Below are 12,817 nucleotides of genomic sequence, written 5' to 3' on the forward strand. Positions count from 1 at the left end.
AAGGTACCAACTGGCTCCTCAAACTCATCCACTTCCAGGTCATCTAGGTCGAAGCAGTTGAAGGGCTGAATGGAGAAGCTGGTGGTTTTAAATAAATAAATAAATAAAATTCAGCCAAAGAAGTGGAGTCATCAAAAATGGAGACAATGTTACTTTGGGGTGGGGGGGTTCTCATGAATGGTGTTGTGGAAGAGGCCACTGGAGACAAGTGATGAACCAATGCTGATTCAAGCCTGCAGGGGATGAGAAATTAGGGCCTCGTAGCTCATTCCGGCTCCACCCCGGCCTCTTCACTCTGACCGGATCAAGGACTTGGAGCAGCAAACATCAGCTCTTACAGAAAGGGTCGGCTTACAGAGCAAGCGAAGCCTGGGGCCTGGGAGTGCTGCTCGTAACAATACACTTAGTATCACACATTCATCATTTTATTTCATTCTCCCAACCTGAAGTTCATAAAAGCCAAGTCACCCTCTAGGTGGAAAAGATAGGACTGGAGAACTCAGAGGATGGGCCCCCAGGGCCAGTGACCTTTTCCATGTACTCCATGGCTGAGGCGCTTCTCAACAAATGAGAGTGGGTGGATTAGAAGGGCCGTGTGACTGACCTCAGGTCACATTGAGTGGGAAATTTCTTCAAAACAAAACAAAAAGAAAAAAAGAGCCATAAAGAAACGTTAAGCTAAAATAAATAAAAAAATAAAAATTAAAAAAGAAACGTTAAGCTATACTCAGCAGACTATTAGTAAATCTGTTAGTCATTTTGGAACTATTACAAATATTTTATGTGCCTTTCTGATATACGGAATGTGTAATTATATAACATATACTCTATGATACTTACATATTTTATATAATTAATGTTTCCAAATATCCTAAAATGTAATTATAAGTATTATATAATTATATACATATCCTGCAATGTGAATAAAACAAATGATTATGTCAATGTAATTAAAAACTAAGATTTTCAGCATAAAAGACAAAAGAAATACCATAAATATAAAATCAAACAGATCTGGGTTGTGATTAGACATTCTGCATTTCTAACAAGTTCCCAGGGGATGCCAAGGCTGTTGTTCATTCCGCATTCTGAGTATCAAGATTCTAAGGTTCTGGGCTTCTCTGGTGGAACAGTGGTTAAGAATCCACCTGCCAATGCAGGGGACACAGGTTTGAGCCCTGGTCCGGGAAGATCCCACATGCCGCGGAGCAACTAAGCCCGTGCGCCACAACTACTGAGCCTGCAAGCCACAACTAATGAGCCCACGTGCCACAAACAATGAAGCCCACGCACCTAGAGCCTGTGCTCCACAACAGAGTAGCCCCCACTCGCCACAACTAGAGAAAGCCCACGTGCAGCAATGAAGACCCAACTCAGCCAAAAGTAAAATAAAAATTTATTTTTTTAAAAAAGATTCTAAGGTTCTTGTATTAACACGAGGAGGATAAAGGTTTTGATTGTTAGACTTTGATACGTTGGTTATGTGTGTGCTAATTTCTAGGGCAGCGGTCTCAGCTGGGAGGGATTTTGCCTCCTAGTGCATAAATGCCACGTTGGAGACATTTCTGGCCATGGAGGAGGTGGGAGGTGTTACTGCTAACTAGTGGAAGCTGGGGATGCCGATAAATTTACTACAGCACAGCCCCTACAAGAAATCATCAGGCTGAAAATATCAACAGCACTCAGGTGGGGAAACACTGTTCTAGGGGAACCCCTAAAAGAATAAAAACAGAGTCTGTGGATTCCGAACCAGGAAGAGAGGAGAAAAGAACTGGTAAAACAAATCCTAAGTCAATCCACAGAGAGGCAATGAGAAAAAGAAAAACAGAAGAGTAGAAGAAATAGAAAGCATAAAGGGAAGTGGCAGACTTAGGCGCAAATAGTTAAGTACATTAAATATAATTGGAACTAAGTATCAGTTAACAAAGATCATCAGACTGGATTTTCTAAAAATATGCCATTTACGATCGCTATATATATAACCTAAGGCTGCAGAAAGTTTGAAAACAAAAGGATGGGAAAAGCATACCGTGCAAATACTAATCAAAAGAAAGCTGATGGATCTATATTAGTATCAAAGAATTAAGACTTGACATGAAAAGGTCCTGCTCGATATAAAGAAGTAATCTCATAATGATAAAAGACTGAATTCACCAAAATATAGTCTTCATTTTAAAATGCCTCTATAAACATGGCTTCAAAATACATAAAGCAGGAATTTACAGAACAGAGCAGGCAATTCTACAATTAAAGTGGGAGTTTAGCAATTTTCTTAGTATTAATTTGTTAAAAGCTAAATTTAGAAATGAATAGTAGATCTGCCTACCACAAATAAACTTGGTCTTTTGGACCTTGTAGAATGTTGCTCACATCTGCTGACTCTACTCAATGACACAAAGAGAGTTACAACACTTGACCATACACTGGGCCCCCGTAAGTTAAGTCTCAGCTGTTATCAAAGGATTTTAAAAATATCAAACATATTCTCTAACTATACTGCAAAGAAGATAGAAATCGATAGCAAATATTAGGAAAGGCCTCTTCTAAACAGCACCTGAAAAGAAGTCATCCCTTGGTATATGTGGGTTAACCCCAGAACCCCCCATGGATACCAAAATCCATGTATGCTCAAGCCCCTTATATAAAATGCTGTAGTAGGGCTTCCCCGGTGGCGCAGTGGCTGAGAGTCCGCCTGCCGATGCAAGGGACGCGGGTTCGTGCCCCGGTCCGGGAAGATCCCACATGCGCGGAATGGCTGGGTCACTGAATCATGGATGCTGAGCCTGCGTGTCCGGAGCTTGTGTTCCGCCACGGGAGAGGCCACAACAATGAGGCCCGCGTACCGCAAAAAAATAAATAAAATGCCGTAGTAATTGCACATAACCGACACACACCCTCTTATATACTTTAAATCATCTCTAGATTACTTATAATACCTACTGCAATGTAAACGCTATGTAAATACTTGCCAGCATACAGCGAGTTCAAGTTTTGGCATTTGAAACTTTCTGGAATTTTTTTCCCCCAAAATATTTTCAACCCGAGGGTGCAGAGGGCCAACTGGAGTATAAGTAACTTCGTGGAGAGGACAGAAGAAAATTGTTTTATTCTTACAAACCTACTTACCTACACCGGGGTAGCCAGATAGGGCTTAGTGGTGACTGTTCTTCATTGAGATGTAATTCACGTATCATCAAATTTACCCTCTTATAGTGTACAATTACATGGCTTTTAGTATATTTACAAAGTTGTGAAACCATCTCCACTAGTTCCAGGATGTTTCATCACCCCCAAAAGAAGCCTGATACTCATTAAGGAGTCACTTTCCATTGCCCACCACCCCCTACCCCGACCCCTCAACCTCAGCCACTTATCTACTTTGTCTCTATAGATCTGCCTATCTGGACATGTCATGTAAATGAAAGTTCACAATATATGGCCGCTTGTGTCTGGCTCCTTTCTCTTAGCGTAATGTTTTTTTCCCCCCCAGGTTCACCCATGTTGTAGCACATGTCAGTACTTCGGTCATTTTTATAGCTTAGCAGCATCCATTACATGGAAAAACCACATTTGTCCATTCATCAGCTAATAAACACTTGAGTGGGTTCCACATTTTGGCTCTTGTGAACAATGCTGTTAGCAGCATTTGTGTACAAGCTCTTCTGTGGCCATGTTTTCAATTCTCTTGGGTATATACCTAGCAGTGGAAGTGCTTGGTAATGTTTTCCAAAGTGGGTCCACCATTTTACATTCTCACCAGCAGTGCGTGAGGGTTCCAATTACCTCCACATCCTCACCAAACACTTATTATTGTCTGCAATACTACAAATGATTTCTGTGATCTTGTATCCTGCCATCTTGCTAAACATGTTTAGTAGCTCAATTTTTTTTTTTAGTGGACGCCTTAGGATATTCTATATAAAGATCATGTCATCTGCAATCAGTTTTACTTCTTCCTTTCCAATCTGCAAGTCTTTGCTTTTTCTTGACTAAATATTCTGGCTAGAACTTCCAGTACAATGTTGAGTAGAAGGGACAGGAGTGTCTTGCTCCTGGTCTTATGTGGAAAGCACCGTCTTTCACCGTTAAGTATTATGTTAGCTGTGGGGTTTTGGAGACGTCTTTTATCATGTTAAGGAGGTTCCCCTCTATTCCTAGTTTGTTGAGTGTTTTTATCGCAAAAAGGTGTTGGATTTTGTCAAATGCTTTTTCTGCATCAACTGAGATGATTATGTGGTTCTGCGTTTTATTCTACTAATGGTGTATTACGTTCATTTTTCTGATGTTAAACCTTGAATGCTTGGGATAAATTCCATTTGGTCATGGTGTATGATTTTTTTTTAATGTGTTGCTGAATTCAGGTTGTATTTTTGAGCATTTTTGCATCTTTGTTCTTAAAGAGATAATGGTGTAGTAGATCTCTTTCATTTGGTGTTTTTGTGTGGTTTTAGGTATCAGGGCAATACTGGCCTCAGAATAAGCAGGGAAGTGTTTCTTCCCCTTCTATTTTTTGGAAGTGTGTGTGAAGAACTGGTATTAATTACTTAAATGTTTTGGTAGAATTCAGTAAAGCCATCTGGGTCTGGGCTTCTCTTTGTGGATAGTTTCTTTGATTACTAATTCAGTATATTCCATGTATTCAAAACACAAGAACATTTCTGTTGTGCTTTATATTCCATAGAAAAGGGATAAAACTCTACATAACAGTCTAAGTCATGTTTTGTCACTAGAGCAGCTCAGGTCAGATCAGGTTTTGCCCCGACTCATTAAAAAGGATTTCCACAACGTGCAGCATGGCTAATAAGACATCAGGACTTGTATTCCTGTAGTGCTACTAAGCCAGCCATGCCGTGTCCCTCCTCGTCTAGCTTGTCAAGCCAGCTTCCTTCTTTGGCTGGGCTGAAGAGGATCTCAAGCTACAAGAAGAAATCAAGGCATTTTCTTTCTTCTGGGAGATTTGTGGAGTTCTGGTCTGGTCGGTCCGTAAGGGCCCACGCCACACACCCAACACACTCTGGGTCTGTTCCCCCATCTGGGAAACACAGCTGGACAGGGAAGAACTGAAGGGAGTGGCTGGAGTGGGGATTTCCTCCACACAGGAGCACACACACACAGGTATGTGCTGAGACTTCAGATATTCTGATGAGAACCAAGGACAGGAGAGAGAGCGGGCCTTCCTTCCGGCTGCTCCTTGTGTAATTTCTTGTGGGTTTGAAAAGAAGAAGTGGCATCAGGTCCACCTCCTCAATCTCTCTGCTCTCTGTCCTCAACCACAGCCCAGCTGAGGTCCTCACCCTCCAGGACCACCATGCCAGCCTCTTCCCTGGCCTCCTGGCCTTGTTTGACCCCAGAAGGATCTCCCCAAGTCTTACTGGACCCTGTCCCTCAGGGCCAAGTTCAAGCCCTGCGCCCTGCTATTTAGAGGCTCCTCGGTATCTGGCCCCTACCTACTCCTCCATGCTCCCTGGGTAACTCTGTCTCACTTCCCCACTCTCCATACTAATTACTTGTTTCCCTGATGAGGGAGGAGGAGGGAAGCTTTCCAGGTAGAGGTTCATGTTACAGGCAAAAGGCTGGAGATGCTGAAGCATGTGTGGGTTTGCAGGAGCCAAGAATGTTTGCCAGGGAGTGGTGGGTGGCGAGACTGGGAAGATCTGCATCCTGGGTGCCAAGGTGACAGCAACCTTCCCTTTACTCCCCTAATGCAGGTGCTACCAAGTCCCAATCTGTCTCCTTGGGAATCTTCCTGTTACCCTCGTTACCTGCCAGCTCCCCAACTCCACCTGCTCCAGCCCACTTAGACCAGAATCCTCCTGGATCTCTTAGCCTCAAGCCTCCCCCACTTCAATTCTGATGCTGTCACTCCTTTGCCAAAACAAATCACGTGGCCAAGCCCAGAGCCAGTGTGGGAGGAGACAACTCAAGATGTGAGCCCTGGAGTGTGGTCCACTGGAGGCCGCCAATGTAACAGTCCTACCACGTGTGGTCCAGAGACATCTTAGCTCCGCTGCTGACGTGCGGACGCATCAACAGTGTAAAGAGATGAGGCTGACTCCAGGGCATATAGAGTATTTTGGAGCAAGCTGAAGGCTGCAGCTGTATCCTGGAAAGCAGAAGCAACCACAGGGGTTTTGGCAATGAAGAAGTCATCTTGAACATTGCAGCCCCAGTAGACATCACACGGAGCAGAAGGACGTCCCAACTGAGCCAAGCCCAGGCCACAGAGTTAGGAGGAATAACGCACTTCACTGTTTTAAGTCACTAAGTTTGGGGCGTTGGGCTGTCATGCAGTAAATGTTAGGGGGACAGCACAGCCATTCATTCGAGCGCTCCTCCAGCCACTACTGGCAGGTTGGTGACGAAGCCCGAACACTCAGCATCACGCTGCAAGTGATAATTACACTGCCTGCCTCCCCACCTCATGGATTCTTCACTCGTTCAGCCCTTCAAATATTTATAACCCCGGACAGGCACATTCGGGTTGGGTGGGGTGGGGGGACTGAGTTTAAACCACAGGCCCTGCCCTTAGGAAACGAAGGTGAGCTAATAACAGGAGGAAGAGGGTCCCTTTCACCCTCACCCCCCAGGGTTCGATTTGGTCTAACAAACAGTAGGGACTCAGTAACATGAGGACTGAGCTGGTGAAAGCACCTTGCCACCCATCGCCAACTTCCCCTCCACCCTGCGGAGCCAGATTTCACTCAGGTGTCACGTCCTCTGTGAAACCTTACACGCACCACCATCCACTACGTCTGCTGCTCCTCTCTGGGGCTCTTTGGCCCCTGCATCAGTTAGAACTCGGGTGACCTGCAAGTGATGAAACCCCAAACAAGCAGTCAAACAGTGTAAGTCTCCCAGGCGGCTGGTAACTTGTGTGGGTCTCGGCAGCATCAGGAACCCAGGCTCCGCCTATCTTGTTCTGCTGCCTCGCTGGGCCTACATGTCTAAGATCACTTTCTGGCCTGGGATGGCTGCTCCCATTCCGGCCACCTGTTCCACATTCCAGAGCACAGGAAGGAGGAAAGGAGGGGGAGCGTATCTCCTCCCTGCTTAGGAACACTTCCTAAGAGCTGCACATACCACTTTGTTCACATATGACTGGCCGGAACTTAGTCGCAATGCCACACCAAATTTCAAGAGACCCTGGGAAACTGCCTTGAATCCAGGCAGTCATGTGCCCAGCTAAAAATCAGGGTGTCTATCTTAGTAAAGAAACAGGTGGATAGATGTTGTGGGATAATTGGTTCTGTCTAGCCACAGTCCCCGGCCTGCTCCCTGTCACAGCCTTGACTATCCTGGGGCCTCCAACCACAGGGGGTTCTCCAGCAAGTTACAGCTCCCCTGACCGACTCCTCTCATGCCCGAGTCAGTACCCACCTTATGTGCATTAACTCACCGATCTTCACACCCGGCCCCTCAATCTGGTTCTACTGTTATCCCCATTTTACACACTCTTGTAATCTGAGTTCAGAAACACTGGGCAACCTACTCAAGGCCACACAGCTATTAAGTGAAGGAACTGGGATTTGGATGCAAGCAGTCTGGCTCCAAGGAACCTGCTCTTAACCACCACACACTCAGCCAACGTCTGTGAAACTGAACTGCACCTCGGGACTGTGCTGGCCAGAGACACCTCGTGGACCCGCTACCCAGTGGGCCAGCTGCACTCCCATCAGCCTCCCAGAGAGCCCTCCTCACTCGCAGGACACAGGGGTGTACGAGCCCAGTAATTATGTCCTCCCCAGAGAGAAGGGCGAGACTGCGGCGCTGAGGTGGTGCCCTCTTCCCCATGCTAGCGACTAAGACCAGAGGACCAGCTATTTCTAGACCTTTATTTCTCTGTGAAAAGGGAAAAGAAAGGAATAAAATAAAAACGACACAGTTGACACAAAGAAAACCACTGAGGGGAAGGAAGGGAGGTGGAGAAGTAGATGGCAGAGGGGGTCCCCATTACAGCAGCAGAAGCCAGTGACCTGGGATGCTCACATCTCTCCCCGAGCGTGGGCGGCAGTGGCCCCTTCCTCCCAAGGTCTCTGCCCTGTCCCACCTTGTGCTCCCCTCAGCCCCTCGGGAGGTGGATGGTGAGAAGTCGGATTCCCGGGCTGGGGAGGGGAGAATCCGTGCTGGGGGAGGGGCCTGGGGTCAGACCATGCACAGGGAGTGACAGCCAAAGGCCCCCCAATGTCTCCCTGAGGGAGGGACTGGGGGGGAGGGTGGACACCAGAGGCCGGCGTTGGCTCCTCTTCCAGCATCAGGCAAGAGACAGAACTGGGGGAACAGGAACAGTTGGGAGTCAGAACAGCAGCTAGCCCTCTGCCCACAGCTGCTCCTGCGTCTCCCCGCCTGGAGCGGCTGCTCCCAGGCCTAGCGCCATCCTTGCAGACCACCTTGCTGCTGGGGTCTCGGAGCTCTCAATGCCTTACCAGTCAGAGCCTCCTGGGCAAAGTACTTGACGTCCACGTCCTGGTCCTGGGTCAGCTTCTCTAGGATGGGCTTGACTTCGCTCTGCAGTGTGCTGGGAAGAGAAGAGGAGGGCAAGGGGTCAGCCAGGTGGGGCCGGGGGCACAAGGTGTACACAAACAGACACACAACTGAATTAAGAGTCTCAGGGGCCAGAGAAACAGTTACTTTGAAGGTTGGAAGTCTGACAAACCAGGACAGAGGCCTCTGGGGCCCAGAAGAGGTACAGGGAGGTCAGACAGTGTGGAAAAGTGGAATCCAGAACCCACAAGTCTCTGAGCCTTGGCAGTCGGTACCTTCCATTCATTTAACATACTTATTGAGGGCTACTGCGTATTAGGTGTGAACACAGTGGAAAATCCAACCCTCTTGATTCTCACCCACGTGGAGCTTGGGCTGGGAGGAAGGCACAGACCAAACTGATGATGAGAAACAGAAGAGGCAAGTGCCAAAACGGAGGGACTTGGCCCTACAGGAGCCCAGGGAGGTAAGGGGCCCAGGGAAATGCATCTGCACCGACACTCAGTTGTTTGGGGAAACGAAGGTGGACTTCAGAGAGAAACTAAAGGTATGAAGCTGTGTCGTGGACAGAGACAGAAGTCAGAGGTGCAGGTGTCACATGTCCCCTTCCAGTTGACAGAGCTCCCCCTCCCCCCCAATATAACCACTATTCTCATTTCCATCACCTACATGCCCCTTTATCCATTTTTGAAGTTGATATGAATGGAATCCCAGGATAGGTTTTCTTGGGCCTGGTTTCTCATGCAGGTGAGTCTCTGAGAGTCACCTAGGTTGCTGCACACAGCAGGAAGGAGTCTTTTTATTGCTAAATACAGTCTCCTACCATATGAATAAACCACAACTTATCCACTATACTGTCGATGGGCACTTGCGCTGTTTCCACTTCATGGCTAATATGAATAAAGCTACCATGAACGTTCTTTTGTTAGAAACAGGCACTCCTTTCTCTCGGATATACACCCGGGAGAGGATATAGCCAGGAGAGAACACGCCAGCTCATGGGGTGTACGTCTAATTAGCTTCACTCAACTACCAATTTTCAATGATTAGGCCCATTTATTATTTACAGCCCCACCGGCAAGATATGAGAGTTCCAGCCGTCTACCAACACCAGAGTGTTCTTCACCAACACTTGCGCCACTGAGCTTTTTCAGTTTAGTCATTCTGACATAGCGATCCATTTCCCCCACTGAACTGGTACACACGAGGGTCTGTTTCTGTGCCCTCAATTCTGTGCCATTGAGCTATTTGAATATTATTGTGCCAACACCTCACTTTTTAATTACTGTGGCATCGTAGTTAAGTCTTGGTATCTGGTAGGATAAGTCTTCCAACTCTGTTATTCTTTAGGATCAACTTGCTTATTCCAGATCTTTGCATTTTCATGTTAATTCCAGAATCTACTTGTCAATTTTTCAAGAAAGGACCTGCTGAGATTAACTGAGATTACACTAAACTTATGAGTCTGGGGAACCATCCCATCCATGAACATTATGTACGTCTCCTTTAATTTCCCAAAGCAACATTTCATAGTTTTCACTAGAGGTATTATACATCTTTCATTAAATTTATTACTTGGTATTTGATGGTTTTGGTGCAATTGTAAATTACACACACACTTGTTAATTTTACTTTCTAATGATCTGTTGCTATTATACAGAACTGCCACCTTCCCACCCCCTCCCACCATGTGAGGCAGGTCACGTGAATTCTCATTCTACATTTGAAGAAACTAAGACCTCGAGGTCACAGAGCAAGCAAACAGCAGTGCTGGGCCTCAAACCCTAAGCTCTACCTTCAAAAGTCAAAGATTAAGATGCCCAAAACCAGCGCTACTGGTGTGTGAAGGAGGGTCCAGGCCTCACCTGTTGTCCAGGATGGGCCCTATCTTCTGTAGGGACTTGGCCACGTTGAAGCGGACATTGGCGACGGGGTCCCCAGCCATACGCAGCACTGTGGGCAGCATGTGCTTGGTGGTGATGTCCTGCCCGCAGACCTCAGACAGCACCTGGAGGTCAGTGAGTAGCAGAGGGTGACTACCCGAAGTTCATGGCTAACTCCCATTTCTCTCCCTTTCTGACCAAGGCCACTCTGGTGATTGTCAGGCCAGAGGGTGAAGCTGAGCAACAGGGGGAGCTCTGAGCCCAGATTCGCCCACCCTGAGGGTAGTTTATTCTCTGGAAGCTCCCATTTCCCCTAACACCCTCCTAACACCACTGTCTCCCTGCCCTGCAAACTCCCAGCCCACATTGTCCCATCCTGTCTCCCCACCCTCAGACTTCCCTTCATCCTCTTGGGATGGGACTTGATTCCTGACCCCTGGGATCCCTTCCTTAGTACAGTGGTCTCCAAAGTGAGGCATGGGAAGAAATTATCAGAACACTTAGTTATGTTAGTTTTGAAATCCTGTCCTTTAATTTCTAGTTATGTGTATGGCTTAAATGTTTAAGTGATTAAATAGAGCTAATATATGGCAGAGCTAGAATTAAAAAGCAGGTCTGATTCTATGAACTGCACATTTAACTATTATATCATAAATAGATATATACAGATTTTGTGGGGAAGGAGAGGGTGCTCAGAAAGGTCTGGTAATCACTGTTCCGAGAGGCCAAGTCTCCCTAGTCCTGGGCCTCCCACAACGCCAGGTCCCCACCCCCAGAGGCCCTGTGACTCTGACTGGGGAGCCCCAACCTCTGGCCTGCAGTTCCCCAAGGACTCACCCCTGCAACCCCAGATCCCATCACTTGCCCACCCCCAAGCCAGGTTCCTCCCGTGCGGACCCTCTGCCACTCCTCCTCTCCCAGGCGCTCCCCCACCCCCCGGGACAGGCCGGAGGCAGGTGGTCAGGTGGTCGTGCTCAGGCGCTCCCCACCCCCAGGGACAGGCCGGAGGCAGGTGGTCACGCTCACGTTGATGCAGAAGAGCGTAGTCATGCGGTGCAGGTAGTTGGGGTCCCCAGACATGGCCAAGACCTTGGGGATGATAGTAGCGTGGGCCCACTCCTTCCCAAACTTCTCCACCAGTTTCTTCAGGTTGCTGGTGGCCGCCTCGCGGATGGCATAGACTGCAGAAGGATGAGGGACAGGGGGCGGTGATTCAGAGGTGAAGGACTGACTCAGGTGGGGAGTCACAGTCCCACTCACTACTGCCTACCGAGCAGCCCTAGGTACCAGGCCACATACGAACCAATAAACTCCAAGAGAAAGAAAGGGCTTGCTGTGTGCTAAATGTGGGGTTTTCTTTCCACGCAGTACCTCCTCAAGAGCTCCAAGATACAGACGGGCACACCGAGGCTCTGAGAAGTGATTTAGTACTTAGTACATGGAATGGAGCCTGCCCGTTACAGAAAAATGTTAACTTTTATTTTTGCCACTCTTAGTGAAAACAATGAGCAGTTCTCACAATGGCCTTGAAAGGCTGGGATGAGAAGTCCCATGTTTCACAGAATGAGCGTGGGCTGAAAGATGGCAAGTGACTTGCTTAAGCTTCGACAGCCAGGAGGTGGGATTCAAACCCAGGCTGTCTGCTTGGTGGCCCTAGGACTCTCTCAACTGTAGCAGGCAGCCCCTGGGTGACCTGTTATGTCCGCCTCCGACCCCTGCGCTTCTCTGGGACTCCAAAAAGCAAGGAGCTGGTCCACGTGAGCATCTGACAGCATGGGAGAGTGACTCTAGCCTCCCCCACTCCCCCCACCTGCCCCAGACAATCCACCCCTGCATCCCTCCTGGAGCCCCAATCTCCTCCCAGAGATACCAGAAGTACTCACCATGATCTACAAGCCAGGCCATGCACAAGGAGTTGAGTTTCTCATCAAAGAACTCCACCCCCTGCAGAAGACAAGGAAGTAGGGATCACAGGAGACTGGGTAGTTTCCAGCAATCCTAAGGGAAACCACACCCACCCCAAGCAGCGGGGACACTGCTCAGCTTCACCTGAGGGGCTTTTTTTCTCTCCTCTCTCTCATTTAATTCTATCCATCTTATAAAGGCCCTATTTCCTGTGTACCTTCCTCCGACTCCCCGGACAGTCCTCACACCTTCCATTGAGCCCTCACGGCCCCCAGGTCCACCGGCACAGCCCGGGACACACTACACTGTGACTAGACTCCACCGTGCACCTCTCCCAGGGCAGCGTGCCTGGCACCAGGCCTCTGCACTCACCAGCTGTCCAGCCAGCAGAGGCATGTACTCAATGATGGCCAGCCGCACTCGCCACTTGGCATCCTCAGCCAGCTCCACAATGGCGGGAAGCAGGGACTGGGACAGCTGCCGGATGCCGATCACCTCGTTTACGCAGTCCAGGTTGGAGATGATGTTCAGCCGCACCTCCGGGCACT

The 12,817-nt window shown here is 48.2% G+C and overlaps 1 protein-coding gene across 1 annotated transcript in view; it reads right to left on the minus strand.

The window, feature by feature from the left end:
• Window positions 1–7,815: 7,815 nt before the first annotated feature.
• PPP2R1A (protein phosphatase 2 scaffold subunit Aalpha) overlaps window positions 7,816–12,817 on the minus strand; it is a 32,237-nt gene continuing 27,235 nt past the window's right edge. The window contains exons 10-15 of the mRNA XM_024768421.1: window positions 12,642–12,815; window positions 12,248–12,308; window positions 11,391–11,545; window positions 10,347–10,489; window positions 8,424–8,515; window positions 7,816–8,268 (exon numbers count right to left, since the gene is read on the minus strand). Of these exons, the coding sequence (XP_024624189.1) occupies window positions 8,252–8,268; window positions 8,424–8,515; window positions 10,347–10,489; window positions 11,391–11,545; window positions 12,248–12,308; window positions 12,642–12,815 (642 nt within the window). The 3' untranslated portion in view covers window positions 7,816–8,251. The remainder of the gene's footprint in view (window positions 8,269–8,423; window positions 8,516–10,346; window positions 10,490–11,390; window positions 11,546–12,247; window positions 12,309–12,641; window positions 12,816–12,817) is intronic.

The sequence above is a fragment of the Neophocaena asiaeorientalis genome, unplaced genomic scaffold (genome assembly GCF_003031525.2).
Source record: "Neophocaena asiaeorientalis asiaeorientalis breed wild unplaced genomic scaffold, Neophocaena_asiaeorientalis_V1.1 scaffold629, whole genome shotgun sequence".
Taxonomy (NCBI): domain Eukaryota; kingdom Metazoa; phylum Chordata; class Mammalia; order Artiodactyla; family Phocoenidae; genus Neophocaena; species Neophocaena asiaeorientalis.